General features: G+C 43.4%; 1 protein-coding gene across 1 annotated transcript in view; it reads left to right on the top strand.

Moving 5' to 3' along the window:
• Positions 1 to 15,956, top strand: part of vps33b (VPS33B late endosome and lysosome associated) — a 53,282-nt gene that overhangs the window by 34,503 nt on the left and 2,823 nt on the right. Inside the window, exons 16-22 of the mRNA XM_059945927.1 lie at positions 1,487 to 1,541; positions 2,130 to 2,176; positions 5,621 to 5,753; positions 12,947 to 13,020; positions 13,603 to 13,704; positions 14,279 to 14,354; positions 15,736 to 15,852. Of these exons, the coding sequence (XP_059801910.1) occupies positions 1,487 to 1,541; positions 2,130 to 2,176; positions 5,621 to 5,753; positions 12,947 to 13,020; positions 13,603 to 13,704; positions 14,279 to 14,354; positions 15,736 to 15,852 (604 nt within the window). The remainder of the gene's footprint in view (positions 1 to 1,486; positions 1,542 to 2,129; positions 2,177 to 5,620; positions 5,754 to 12,946; positions 13,021 to 13,602; positions 13,705 to 14,278; positions 14,355 to 15,735; positions 15,853 to 15,956) is intronic.

A 15,956-nucleotide genomic window follows, 5' to 3' on the forward strand; every position in this document is an offset into this window, starting at 1 on the left:
TAGGCAAGTAGCAGTTCAGCAGCTGAGGTCTGCCTGTTGCACAGCTCAGGAACTACTGAGTCGCAGCCAGGCTAGGCACCGCTGCGACTCGAACCGTTCTGTTTCAATCACTTGGAAGTTCAGAAGGAATACTGGATTGAGTTACGCTGATAAAACAGATCGGGAAGTATGCTTGATTAGTAGGAAGTTTTCTGTTACAGCCATAAATAAATTGGAAAAGACATCAGATTAAGCAGAAACTAGTACTGGGCATGTTGTTTCACAATTGGGCTGAGGTAAATCTAAACTGCCTCAGATATACCCTGATGGTAAAGACTCAGTTAAGAGTAGGTATCTCATTCTCTGAAGCTTAATTAGTTTTTTCACGAGAGCATAGCTGATGAGTTGTAACCTGCGCTCTGTATTCCCATCTACCCTCTTTCATGAGTCTGCTTGCTTGTCTTGTCAAGAATTTATCAATCCCTGCCTTAAAAATATGCCTTTTGGAGGAAAAACCGTTCTGGAAATTCTTAACCTACCAAGAGAGAGAAAATCGCCTTACTTAAATAATCATATGGACTAATTTAGGGACTATTAGTTATTGTCATTTCAGTTAAGACTTATCTTTTGAAGGTTTGCTAAGACTTTAGCAGTTTGGTGAATAAGATCAGAATTGGGTTTATTGGCACTGACATATGTTGTGAAATTTGTTATTTTGTGGCAGAAGGACAGTGCAATATGTTCAAAAAATTACAAGTTGCACTAAGAAATATACTAAAAAAATAAACAAGTCACGTAAAAATAGAACAAAGAGTGAGGTAGTGTTCATGGAGTATTCAGAAATCTGATGGAAGAAGCTGTTCCTAAAACATTGAATGTGTATCTTCAGCCTCCTGTCCCTGTTCCTTTATGGTAGCAAAGAGAAGAGTACGTCCTGGATGGTGAAGGTCCTCAATGATAGATGCCACTTCCTTGAAGTACCACCTCTTGAAGATGTAGATCATTGATTCACTGCTGGTGTATTAGGTGTGGGCTGGAGTCTTGTACTCCGTTGTTACTGCCCAAGTACCAACAGAATTGGCTTATAATAATGAGGAAAATAAGATTGGGTTCCCATTCCTGCTGGTCAGTGTCCTCCTGCGCATAAGAAGAGACTAAAGTCAGGCTGTAATTTTTATCAGCCAATAGAGAAATACAGTGCAGAGAGAGCCATTCGAGCGATCACATCCATGCTGATCTTTGTGGCCATCAACACCATTCTCAGTTACTTGTGTTAGGTCCATGCTCGTAAGTGTCTGTTCAAATGTCTCTTAAATAGTGACTGAAAAGATCTCACATCAGAGGGACTTCAGCAAATACACCTTTGTCTGGATGTTAGAGAAAAGGAAACCCTCTAGCAGAGAATGACAGACTTCCACTGCAGGCATTTTGCATCGTAAAGCCTGTGTGCTAATATTTCCCATAAACAGCCCATTTGTTTCTACTCTCTCCTGACTTGATTTTTCAGATTTCTCCCCTTGAGAGTCTTCGGCTGATGTGTCTGCTTTCACTAACAGAAAGTGGTGAGTCAGAAACCTTCGTAAATCATTCCATGAGTGGGGATGCAATGCGGTAAAGTGCATATGGTTCCTAAGGCTGTCATAGCTGTGGAGGTGGGGGGGGGGGGGGGTTATAGTGGGGACAAGCTCCCACTGACTATTAAATTATTAAATGCCCTCAATGGCGTGAATCTCAAATAGCCTCTGACAGCCAAGTCTAGCTCCTGACCTTCCCATGTTTATTAGTTACTAAGCCCAGTGGAACAGTTTCTACTGACAGGAGAAGGGGGCAAAGGTGGGTTACTGGCACTTTAAAACCAGTCGTTCTGGGCAGATCGGCCTTGTCAGCTGTGGTGGTCAGCTCATCTAGGAGAAGAAAATCTCTGATCTTGAGGCTATATCTACAGCCAGTTTCTCCCTTTTCCTTTAGAATACTGAACACAACCTTTAAATTCTCTGTGATTACAGACGTGGATCTTGTCAGATTAGTTTTTCTTTCAAGTATTATCAGTTCACTGCAGAGGTTTGCTAAGTGTTACCATACAGAGTAAGGATTTCAGTATTGTCAGTTCTGCTCTGATCACTGTCTTGTGTATTTGTATTTTCCACCAGGTCTGATTTCTAAAGATTATCGATCATTGAAAACACAATATCTGCAGGTTAGTAAAAGAAAAGATTACTGCTACAGGAACACTTCTGGGTGGGACATCTGGGATGATTGGCAGCATTGGGAGGTTTATGGTGGGATTGTCCCTGCGATCCTACCACTCACGTGTTTGTGGATTGAGTGTGAAATGTTAGCCAGAGAAAACTGAGGCCACTAGCCTTTCCTTGATCATTTTAGGATCATTTATTTCTTTATTGAGGTACAGTGCAGAGTAGACACTTCAGGCCCTTTGAGCTAGCAACCCCCAATTTAACCCTAGCCTAATCATGGGACAATTGACCATGACCAAACAACCTATTAACCCATATGTCCTTGGAATGTGGGAAGAAACTAGAGCACCTGGAGAAAACCCATGCATTCCAAGGGGGAAATGTAAGGAATCCTTACAGATGATGTCAGAATTGAACTCCAAACTCCGACAGCCCAGGCTGTAATAGCATTATGCTAACCGCTACGCTACCGTGGAACTCAGGTTTAAACTGGATAAAACCAATTAGAGTAAATGTGATGGTGTGGCAGGGAGAGGGAGAGACACTGTGTGTGCGTGCGTGCGTGTGTGTGTGTGTGTGTGTGTGTGTGTGTGCGCACGCTAGTGGAAGGAGAGACTGAGGAAGGGATTTTAACAGGGAGGAAGTGATGGCAAGGGGCATTAGGAAGGGGTGAGGAAAAAGTGCAGAGAAAGGAAAGAATGAGGAAGAGTTTTAGAAAGCAGATGAAATTTGGGAGAATGTGGTGTGAAGAGAATGAGAAGAATGACAGAGGAAGAGCTGGGATACCTCAGATACCCCACAGACACTATCTCTGGAGTACATTTGCCTTTCCTAAGAGTGATGATGGGCCGATGCCCCTCATTGATGTGCTGGGAGTTCAACTGGGAAAAGTGTGAAATGATACGCTTTGGAAGTGATTCCTGAAATTCCCACAAGTTGATAGAGTGGTTAAGAAGGCGTATGGGGTGTTGGCCTTCATTAGTCGGGGAGAGCCACGAGGTAATATTGCAGCTCTATAAAACTCCCGTTAGACCACACTAAAAATATTGTGTTCAGCTCTCATTGCCTCATTATTGGAAGGATGTGGAAGCTTTAGATAGGGTTGTAGACCAGGATGCTGTCTGGATTAGGAAGTGTATCTTATAAGGAGTCCACCGAGATGTAACACTGAGCATCATAGGAAGTCATTCCTGCCTGTGGCCTTCAAACTTTACGACTCCTCCCTCTAAGGGTCAGACACCCTGAGCCAATAGGCTGGTCCTGGACATATTTCCACTTGGCATGATTAACTTATTTTTATTTAATTATTTATGGTTTTATATTGCTATATTTCTTCACTATTCTTGGTTGGTGCAGCTGTAATGAAACCCAATTTCCCTTGGGATCAATAAAGTATGTCTGTCTGTCTGAAAGGTTGAGTGAGCTAGGGCTTTTCTCTTAGGAGTGAAGCAGGACAGGAGGTGATTTGAAAAGAGGCATTGCCTGAATGAACTCCACCATGAATGGTCCCAAGCCAGGTTGCGACATAAGGGGGGTTGGGTGTGGAGCTAGCAAACCCATTCCGTAAAAAAAAACACAGCTACAGAAACACCAACAGAAGCTCCAAAGACCTCAGCCCTTGTAGAGGAAAGGTCATCACCTAGGAGACATAGGAGGTCATGTGGTGAAGTGGAAGCCACAACCTTCTATTGGCCTAGGACAGACTCTGGCGAGCTGCTGTCAGTGGCCTATGTCCCAGTAGAAGTAATGGTTTTAAGAAGAAGATGACAGGATGGACATTTTTCCCCAGGGTGGAAATGGCTAATACTAGAGGGCATGATTTTAAGATTGAAGGAAAGTGTAGGAAGGAATGTTAAAGATGGGTTTCTTATAGAGAGAGTGGGGGTGGTGGCATATACATTAAGAACATTTAAGAGACTTGTAGATAGGCGGGTGGAGGGCTACATGGAAGGGAAGTATTAGATTGATCTTAGAGTAGACTAAAAGGCTGGCACAACATTTTGGGCTGAAGGGCCTATATTTTGCTGTAATGTTCCAGTGCTGTGCGATAGTGCTGTAGAATCATATTTAGATGACCAGGCTGGTGCAATGCTGAAATTACAGTTGTCAAAACTTTCATTTATATTATGGAGTTGCATACTTAACCCTTATCACCCCTGCTGAGGTATAGGCCGCAGACTGTGGCTCACCAGAGTCCTCAGTCCCAGTCCAATTTTTCAGGTTGTCCAGATGTAGCCCATCTTCTTGGTGTACCCTTCCTATCCCAGGGACGAGATCTTTGGAGCTTTTGCTGGTTTTTATGGAAGGGTGGAGGTAAATCCATGTGGAACTGGTGATGATGCTATTAACGGGACACCACAGAAGACTCAACAGGCACCTCCAGTCATTTAATTGATATGGTAAATGTTAGATGAAATTGACACCCAGAAGCTGAGATACATGGCAGTGAAGTTGACATCGTGATCTGATACACAATCCAGCTTTAGTGTGATTGGAGCAAACGGCGAGTCACTGTACAGCTGACCTTGGCTTTCCATCCATTATTGATCAGTGTGACATGCTGGAAATGTGCACCGCGTTATCCACGTCCTCACATAACATTATGAAACTTTTATTTATTTAGAGAAAGAGCGCAGTACAGGCCCTTCTGGCCTTCCAAACTGCGCCACTCAACAACCCCCCCCCCCCCCTATTTTACCCTAGCTTAATCACAGGACATTTACTATGACTGATTGATATAACTAACAATTAATATAATACAAGCTTTCTTACAGAAAACGTCAGAACTGAACTCCGAACTCTGGCGGCCCAAGCTGTAATAGTGAGCACTAACCACTACACTACTGTGGCGCTCTGATTTCATAAGTTGGCCTGTCATGAGTGGATTATAATGGGAACTTTAAGGACCTGACGTCTGGTTTACTCTGTCAGTAGTAACCACTTAATCCAGTTGTAGAATGTTATAATATTGACACAAAACTTTAGCAGGCCCATTGACGAGTTTACCTTCGCTGCAGGTTTTGTTACTGATTAAGGTAATCTAATCTAACGGCTGTTTGGATTTGACTGGTCACTTCGGGCGGCACATTAGGGTGGTAGTTGGCTTAATGCTTTACTGCACTGACTGTAAGATCGGGGTTCAATTTCCCCTGCTGTTTGTAAGAAGCTTGTACGTTCTCCCCATGCCTGTGTGGGTTTCCTCCGGGTACTCCAGTTTCCCCCCACATTCCAAAGACATATGGTTAGGGTTAGTGAGTTGTGGGCATGCCATGTTGGCATCAGAAGCATGGTGACACTTGTGGACTGAGTCCAGCACGTCCTTGGGTTGTGTTGGTCATTGAGGTAAACCATACCTTTCATTGTATGTTTTGATGTTCACGTAACAAACAAAGTTAATCTCTTAATCAGTGTTATTTGTTGTTCTCTTCTGTAACGTGTATCCCCAGAGTTATGGATACGAACACCTCCTGACATTTGCCAACCTGAAACAAATAGGATTGCTGACAGAGCAGCAAGCTGGAGAAACACTGACGGCGATGGAGAGCACCATGGGGAAGCTGGTGACGGACAAAGCAGTGGGTAAGCAGCTAATGAGAACCGAATAGTCATCTCAGATCTCAGGTTCATTCAGTAACCTGAAGTGTGAGAAATTCTGAGTTTTATTTTCTCCCAAGCTGGGTAGGGATTTGGAGAGAAGAAATTTGAAGGTAATTGTTTAAATAACCAGTGGGGAGTTGTAGAATACTTTTTATCTCTGTGAGAGATGTGGGAGTGGAGCTCACAGCCTGAGTGGGTAGTGGAGGTGGAAAGTGTCATCAGAAACAGAATCAGGTTTAATGTTATTGACATATGTTATGAAAATTGTTGTTTTGTGGCAGCAGTACAGTGTAATACATAAAAAATCTATAAATTACAATAAGAAATATAACCATAAAATTAATAACTAGTGCAAAAAGAGAGCAAAAAAGATGAGACTAGTATCCAGGGTTTGGCTCATGGTCCATTCAGAAGGAATTAGCCTAGTGAATCTCTTTTGGATGGCCTCCAATGCAGTTTATCTTGTGCTCCAGGTGTGGCTTCATCAATATCCTGAACAATTACATTAATGCTTCCCATGTTGTGTCCTTGAGCAAGGCACTTAACAACACATTGCTCTGCGACAACACCGGTGCCAAGCTGCTTGGGTCCTAGTGCCCTTCCTTTGGACAACTTTGGTGGCGTGGAGAGGGGAAGGCTTGCGACTGCCAGTCTCCCATACAACCTTGCCCAGACTTGCGCTCTGGAAACCTTCCAAGGGGCAGATCCATGGTCTCACGAGACTAACAGATGCCTATAACTGTTAGTAGAACATCATTTCTAGTCCTTTCCCTGTAGTTAGTGCCGATATGCACCGTGAAAACTGGATCCTCCCCCAATTGCATAAACATGAGTCCTTAACTCTGGCACTGTGCAGACAGACATCATAGTCCTTGGCACTCTGCCTTTGCTACAGAGGACAGCCTGTTTCCCCAGCTGAGCCACTTCCTGCAAATACTGCATTACTCTTCCCTATGTATTTCCTTATATTGGGAGGTCAGTGGTGGTAAGGATGGGCAGCTTCAAGTTCTTGGGCGTCAACGTCTCACAGGATCTATCCTGGGCCCATTAAATTTATGCAGGCTTGAAGAAGGCATGACAATGGCTTTACTTCATTTGGAGTTTGAAGAGGTTTGGTATGTTACTGAAGACTCCATCAAATTTCTACAGATGTACCATGGAGAGCATTCTGACAGGCTGTATCACTGCCTAGTATGGAGGGGCCACTGCACAGGATTGAAAGAGTCTGCAGAGTGTAGGAGACTCAGCCAGCTACACGATGGGCACTCGCTCCCCTCCACGTGTTCAAAAGGCAATGCCGCAAGAAGGCACCATCCATCATTAAGGTCCCTCATCACCCTCTCATGCCCTCTTTTCATTACTGCCATCAGGAGCTTGAAGATGCGCATGTCACATTTTTGGAACAGCTTCTTTCCCCCTGCTGTTGGATTTCTGAACAGTCCATGAACCCATGAATGCTACTGTTACGAACCCCATAACTGGGTCACTTACCAGCAAAGATGGAGAGGTCCGTTGAAGTCTGATGATACTATTTTTAACAGTATTTATTAGTAAAAATACACAAAAATAATATCAATGCAAATATACAGATAATATACGTCGTCAATACTAAATCTAAAAGTGCAGGTATAATAATAATCAATAAGAAATAAGCTCTATCGTTGTCTAGGGGATAATGTATTGTCCAATGGAAATATAAAGTTCACTCAGTTCATGCAGGCTGCAGCCTTTGGGGACCGCTGGTTTGCAATGGGTGGAGAGAGAGAGAGATTTAGGAGAAAAACTTGCCGATTTTCCTTTTATGATTTCGATCCGTTGGAGTTTCGTTGGTGTGGTCGTTCACTTGTGGCCTCTCCTTTAGCTAAACTGTTCTTCCGTGATGAGCCTGCCACCCTGGCAAGGGAGAACACACACGAGCTCTCACCGGCTGTCACTATTAAATGCTGTCACGGGACCTCTAGCATTTCTCCTGGTGCGTCTAAAAGGGGTTGTTCCCCAGACCCTCTTTTATCCTTACTCACGGGGTCTCAGATGTCAGTCAGGTTGGGAAGATGCAATCCCTCAACCAGACCACTTTGGTTGTCCCCTGAGGGTTTTCAATGAATAGTACAGTACTCAATACACAATTCTGTCTCCAAGAGACAATGACCATTATCAGTGGCTCCATTTCGCTGAGGCCAGGACACATTCCAAACCCTGTGTATTCTGCGTGTCTCTCTCTCATTTCCTGGGTCCCAGACCCGAATTAATAGCGATCTTGTGATTCTCAAAAAGGAGGGGGCGACTTTGTACCCTTCAGCCCCTCAGAGTTGTGTCACATTCGTAACACCCCCTTCATGCTATTAGTTTTCAGTTTAAAATCTGTAAGCGATCCCTCTTTGTCCAAACTGCATTTCAAATTCTGCCTCTTCACAACCCACTCTTGAATAACAATAGCGCGTGGGGCACCTTTACATTCCAAATCAACCTGTAATTGATTCGCAGGCATGTTACCAACCCATTGTCCCTGCAGCCTGGTTACTGCTTCTGACATCAATCCAGACTTTAAATTTTCTTCATTCAATTTAGGAACTACACTTTTCCCTTTCCCTTCAATAATAAGATTCACATCACCATCTTTTGTCTCCTCACTAACTTTTAACACACCTTTGAAAACAAACAACTGGGAATTCTTACTTCCCACTAGTACCAAGTTTAACCCTTTCTTCACTGAACCAAGTCCATCTGACACACAAGGATTGCATTCCTTTTTAACTGAATCAAATACCTCGGACTTTTTCTGAGTTCCGTTACTAGGTTCAGTACCATGTGTATCCACATGTTGGACACACTCAAATGGGACATCTGCCTCTTCCAGGCTTTCAATACCCGTACCCTTTTCAAATTCTAAGTTCCCCTGATCCTCCCAGTTACTCTCTGGGCAACATCCTTCCGGAGTAAACTCAACCCTGCGGGCTGAAACAATCTCATCTGCCAACCCAGCAGACTTCTTCAAGGTAATGGCATCCTTTTCATCTAGGACTGCCCTCATTTCATTATCGGGAACACCTTTAGAATTTTCAACTTCTTCAAACAGTTCTGTCAAACCAGACAGATCATCCATGTCCAACCCTGGACCTTCTAACAGCCTTATCTGTTTCTCATTTTTACTCCGTGCCTCTATAAATTTCCTCCTGGCTAAGGGCAGGTCTACCTCCTCTCCCTTACTCTCTTTCACCTCCCTATTCTCCGTTTTACCACCCTCTAACCCCTCTTGGTACAGGGTCGGTAAAAACGTTTCAGCCAAATCGATACTGGCTGGATTTAAACTGGTCTCATTCTTAGCTGCCTTTCTCGACATGCTGCGAGTGGTCGCACATGCGGGATAGATCTTGGAACCTAGGGGCGGGTCCTCAACACTTACAGGCTGGCTCGGCAGCTCCATGGCAGACCAAACTTCACCACCAGCTAAATCGTTACCAAGAAGGATGTCTACGTCAGTTCTCGGAAATTCTGATCGCAGCCCTATTTCAACTGGTCCAGATATCAGCTCACAATTTATAATGATCCTTTGCAAAGGCACCGCTTCTGTCCCTTTTCCTATGCCTCTCAAAGCTACCTCTCCAGTCTCGAGACCAAAATCTAGCACTGTACTGCGAATCAATGACAGCTCAGCTCCAGTGTCTCTCCAGATCCGCACTGGAACTGGTGTATCTCCCTCTTTCACAGATACGGTTCCTTCTGAAATACATTTCTCAGGCCCCTCTTGTATTCTGTCTACCTGGGGCTTTCTCATCGATTTACTGATCACCACTGTCAGAAACACACTGAGTCTCAGCAATTTGCAGAACGGTAAACTTTATTTTTCGAGTCTGCAGAGTCGGACCCAACCAGCTCCTGCTAGATTGAGTGCCGAATTACACTTTGCACAGTTTTTTATACCCTACATTCTTCTTTAATCTCATTACAAAATTACAAATGTGATTACCCCTTTGGCCCACTTATCAGCCTCAGCGCATTAACACCGTTATTGTTCAACCGTTAAGCATGTCTTCCCGTTACCCGTATCGCTTCTTTAATCAGCAAGCTATTGTTTCATCCTGATTTTGCAAATTGGTTTATACGTTGCCCTGCAAGTTGCTTTGCACGTTCTTTCTGTGTCAGCACATTCTAAATGGACTCCTTAAGAATCATTTCTCTCAACCACAATACATCCTGTAGGGACTGCTGCTTTCCCTTTTCCTGTCTCCTTCCTTGGAGCAAAGCACTTAGATGCAATATGACCCACCTTTCCACAATTAAAACAGGTCAAGCCAGGACCTCTCCTGCTGTCTTGCCTTTCCTCCTCATTAATTTTACCACTAGCTCCCGGCGGGATCTCTGCCTCAGCCAGTGGGCTTTCTCTACCGTTCCCACGGTCTTTCTGGTAACTCTTATTCGAGGAAAACTTTGTCTTGTGGGTTAGGGCATATTCATCTGCGAACCTAGCAAATTCGGATATGGACTTATTCGGCTTCTCGTTCAAATACATCCGGATATCATCCGAAACACAACCTTTAAATTCCTCAATCAGAATTAACTCCCTGAGATGCCAAAAATCTTCTTCTGCTGCACACCAACGATCCAAGAGCACACCCTTCTCATAGGCAAACTCTGCATACGTCTGATTCCACCTTTTCTTTAAATTTCTAAACTTCTGTCTATAGGCCTCAGGTACCAATTTGTAGGTCCGAAGAATGGCCTCCTTTACTTGCTTATAATTCTCAGACTCCTCCTCCTCCATGGACAACGCCACATATGCCCTTTGTGCCTTCCCTTTTAACACACTTTGTAACAATGCCACCCACTGATCTTTGTAATAATGCCACCCACTGATCTTTGGGCCACTTCTGACTCACTGCCACCTTTTCAAAATGCAAGAAATAACTATCAACATCCGTCTCCTCGAACGGAGGTACTAACCTAAACTCCCTACTAACATTAAACCGCTCCTCTCGGTCTGACCCTTGATCTCTTCGCTCTTGCCTTAACTTCTCCAGATCCATCTCATGTTGCCTCTGTTTTTCCTTCTCTGTTTGGTTCTCAGTTCTTTCCCTCTCCTTTTCAGCTCTTTCCTTCTTTTCAGCTGCTTCCAGCTGTTTTAACTTAATTTCATGCTCCCTCTGCTTCTCAGCTCTTTCCTGCTGTTTTTCCTTTTCAGCTGCTTCCAGCTGCTTTAACTTAATTTCCAACTTTAATTTCTCCAACTCTAACTGAGCCGTCCCACTAGCTGGTGCCTTTTCAGGGATATTTTCCAATACCTCAGCCGAAAACACATTCTTCAGAATATAATACTGAGTTATGGCCCTCCGCACCTCCCGTTTTTTCATTGACAACCTTACCTCTGCGAGGTTTAGTCCTTTTGCAATATTTATCAAGTCCAACTTTGTGGTAACCTCTAGCGCCTCCAGAGTCGGGTTTTCTATGAATTCGTCTACATCCATCTTTGCTGGTTTCCTGTCTGGTTACCCGCACACTCAGATCCAAGTTTGGACTTAAAAGCCCGATTTACTGGCCCTCCAATTTGGTATCAAATCTCGAGACGAGGCCCCACGTTGTTACGAACCCCGTAACTGGGTCACTTACCAGCAAAGATAGAGAGGTCCGTTGAAATCTGATGATACTATTTTTAACAGTATTTATTAGTAAAAATACACAAAAATAATATCAATGCAAATATACAGATAATATACATCGTCAATACTAAATCTAAAAGTGCGGGTATAATAATAATCAATAAGAAATAAGCTCTATCGTTGTCTAGGGGATAATGTATTGTCCAATGGAAATATAAAGTTCACTCAGTTCATGCAGGCTGCAGCCTTTGGGGACCGCTGTGTTTGCAATGGGTGGAGAGAGAGAGATATTTGGGAGAAAAACTTGCCAATTTTCCTTTTACGATTTCGATCCGTCAGAGTCTCGTTGGTGTGGCCATTCACTTGTGGCCTCTCCTTTAGCTAAACCGCTCTTCTGTGATGAGCCCGCCACCCTGGCAAGGGAGGACGCACATGAGCCCCCACCGGCTGTCGCTATTAAATGCTGTCACGGGATCTCTAGCGCTTCTCCTGGTGCATCTAAAGAGGTTGTTCCCCAGACCCTCTTTTATCCTTACTCACGGGGTCTCAGATGTCAATCAGGTTGGGATGATGCAATCCCTCAACCAGACCACTCTGGTTGTCCCCTGAGGGTTTTCAATGAATAGTACAGTACTCAATACACAATTCCGTCTCCAAGAGACAATAGCCGTTATCAGTGGCTCCGTTTCGCTGAGGCCAGGACACATTCCAAACCCTGTGTATTCTGCGTGTCTCTCTCTCATTTCCTGGGTCCCAGACCCGAATTAATAGCGATCTTGCGATTCTCAAAAAGGAGGGGGCGACTTTGTACCCTTCAGCCCCTCAGAGTTGCGTCACATTCGTAACACTACCTTATTATTCCCCTTTTGCACTTCTTAAAAATTGTAACTTTCAGTTATTTTTTTTAATGACCTGCACTGTACTGCTGCCACTTTTCACAACATACAGTACGTCAGTGATAATAAACCTGTTCTGATTATGATTCTGAAATTCAAGAAAACATGCACTTCCACACAGCTTTGCCCTGACACACATCCGTAGCCATGAATACCGAGATAAGCACACACATGGTAATGACATGCATGGGCAGTTGCACACTGTTAGGTTTTATAACTCCAGAAACTAATCAAAAGAAAGACATAACTGCCAGGAATAACGAGTCTACTTCATTTTACTTTAGTGAGGTGTGCACGTATGAGGCGGTGGTGTGATAACGTATGCCATTCACATACTTCTCACATATAACTCATAATGACGCGTGTAAACAAAGAATGTTTAATTAAACAATATATTTTATTACTCAAATATTACTGAAATATTAGATACACATCTGTGCTACACTGTCTTGATGGTCATATTTCAGTGATAAACCCGATTCTGATACTTTCACTTGTTTCACTGGTGATGTTCTGCCTGGACTATGCTGAGCTGTGCTTGACACCAGCGTGATAGACTTTACTGGTATCTGAGCACGTTCACGGAATCTCTAGTACTGAGCAGCCACAGAAACCTGTTTATTACCAGGCGTACCTGCATTGTGATTTTATATAATTAAGTAATATTAATTGTTTTAATTTTCAGGGAAGTTGACTGATGCCTTCTCATCTCTGGCCAGGAAGAGTCATTTCAGAGCCTTGAGCAAGCGACTAAACCTGGTAAGGATCCAGACAAATGGTCTGCTGATTTGGGATGATGTTTAAAAGGAGATGTGCCAAACAGAGTGGATGGGTCCTGTTCAAACTTGTTGAACAAAGTGTTGCTTTACCTCAGTGACCCTTTGCTGGGGCTGAATGGAGGTTGCTGAGCATTCTTCGTTGACTGCAGCTGAGTACACATCTAAAGATACCTAAAATGAAAGAGTGGATAGAGTACAGCTGCACAGAAACAGGTGCTTCAGCCCATCAAATTCATGCCAAACTATTATTCTACCTAGTCCCATTGACCCGCACCCAGAACATAGCCCTCCTTACCCGTCCCATTTTCATTGGTTTAATGTGATGGGTGGTTTGCAAATGTTCTGATTTTCTTTTTAGTACTTGGATATTGTAAACCTGTCCAAACTCAATCTGCAATAGTGTGGAAATTAATTGCATCTAGAAGCATACTAATTTTTTTAAGTATATATTTTTTGGCCCCTAATGTTCAGGTAATTGTGGTAAGATACATTCCATCCATCTCTGCACCTCGATGTATTTTCTGTATTAGAGCTTTTGGTGTCACCTCCCATCTCTTGACAGATACCCCGCACAGAGGAGGAATATGATTTGAAAGTGCCACGGGACATGGCCTATGTATTTAGTGGTGCATACATTCCACTGAGCTGTAAGATCATAGAACAGGTAAGTTGTGAACAATCTGGCTTTGCAGCCCATACCTAAATAGTGAAGGGAATAAACCTGTCCAATATTGTATGTGGAAGGCTAATCCTGAAATAATGCCCTATTTAACTGATTCATACAAGGCTGTATTTGAAATGTACTTCTTTGATTTAATCTGTTAGTGTGTATCTCTGAGTGTGGAGTACCGCATAGGACTACCACTTCGTAGATGCTCCTGGCTCACTTTGGATTCCCAGTACTTCTAGCTCTGGTTTACCATTATCATTGTTCTAACTGACCTACTCTAAACTAACCACACCTTTTTGTTCCCCATTTGCATTGCCCCTTTCTCCAGCTCCCTATATCCTTGTCCATCGTCAAAAAGGCACAATCTTCTTCTCAGCTTGTGTTTAATCATGCTCTCCACATATCTAATACTTCAAAGGTACTTTCCCTTCTCTCTGTTCATAGTGTTCCACCGGACAGTCTGCTGTGATATGTGAATGCATGGTGCTCTCCCCTCCCCTCTCTCTCTCTCTCTCTCTCTCTCTCTCACTAGACCCAGGTTCAGCACAGCATAATTTTGTGTTGTCAGGTGCTGGAACGTGACAGCTGGGCAGGAATGGAAGAAGTGTCGCGTTTATTAAACAGCAGTGAATTTGTCACCATTGGTAAGTGTTTGATAGATCTGGACAGTGGGCTGTCTCTAGAATGCGTCATGCTCTTGATACGGTTTCTGCCCATTATCTTGTAGAACTAGTAGGGTACACATTGAGGGCATTAGCGCCCACCTCGCAACTCCTCTCTGACTTTGAAATACAAGAGATTCTGCAGATGCTGGGAATCTTGAACAACTCACTCAAAATGCTGGAGCAACTCAGCAGGTCAAGCAGCATGAATGTTTATTTCCCTCCATAGAGGATGCTGCCTGACCTGCTGAGATCATCCAGCATCTTGTGTGTGTCGCTTTCTGACTCTTTACACTTTATATACTGTATGGGTAGCTCTTGTAGATGGCAGAATTGGACTTGGTTGGTGTCTCCAATTAATTATATATTTATTTACTTATTTATTATTATTTGTTGTTGTATTTGCACAGTGTGTCTTCTTTTGCACATTGGCTGCTTGTAAGTCTTTGTGTGTAGTTTTCCATGGATTCTATTGTATTTCTGTGAATACCTGCAAGAAAATGAACTTGGCATTCGGTGACATATACATATATTGATAATAAATTTGCGTTGAAGTTTGAAGTACAGTACAGCTTTCTGCTAGGGTTCACACATGGTTCCAAACTATATCCATGACAGCTATAGTTTCTTGGACGCTTGTGTTTATGTTGGCGGATTTATTTCTCTTGAGAAGATGGTGGAGAAATGTTGCGGTTTGGGCCATTGTGTATTCTTGAACTAAATGTGTTCTTGGGATGTTGGGAAGGGAGCTAGTGGTCAGGCATTACTGAAGTGAAATAAAGAACTACCAGTCCCCAAAAAAATTGGTTGAGACACAAGAGATGCTAGAAATCATGGGCAACAGAGACAAAATGCTGGAAGAACTTCACAAGTCTGGCCACATCAATGGAGAGAAGTGAACAGTCGACATTTTGGCCTGAAATGTTGACTGTTTATTCCCCCCCATTGATGCTGTTTACCTCTTGAGTTCCTTCAGCACTTTATGTGTGTTGCAGTGGAAATGGTGAAGTTACTGGAGCTACATCTGTGGAAATTAAGTTCAATAAATATGGAATAAAAAGCTAATCACAGCACTGGTGACCATGAAAATACTGCAGGTTTGTTAAAAATCTCATTCTCTTGGTTGTTAATGCAGAGGATGCATTTCACTGTATGTTCAATGTACATGTGATAAATAGATGAATCTGAGAATCTGCCAACCTTTTCTGGCCTTTTGTAACTCCAGACACTCAGCAACATGGCTGTCTGACGAAGACAACAATCCCCTGGGCAGCTTCATCAAAACCTCGCACACATGATGGACATTATGTGTCCTGATCTTACGTTGTGGTCTCTGATGTTCTGTTCTTGTCTCTTTCTCCAGAAAGAACCGATGACGCAACATCCAGCAGCAGTGCACAGCGGGTCATTCTCGTGCTTTTTCTGGGAGGCTGCACCTTCTCAGAAATCGCTGCACTGAGGTTCCTGGGCAAAGAGAAAGGTAATGAGAGTTGCAATTACTCTTTTGGAGGAACTCAGCAAATCAGTGGGTGTCTGGAGGCAAAGGAGTAGCTGACATTATGGGCCAGGCCCTGCATCAAAATG

The sequence above is a fragment of the Hypanus sabinus genome, chromosome 21, assembly GCF_030144855.1.
Source record: "Hypanus sabinus isolate sHypSab1 chromosome 21, sHypSab1.hap1, whole genome shotgun sequence".
NCBI lineage: Eukaryota > Metazoa > Chordata > Chondrichthyes > Myliobatiformes > Dasyatidae > Hypanus > Hypanus sabinus.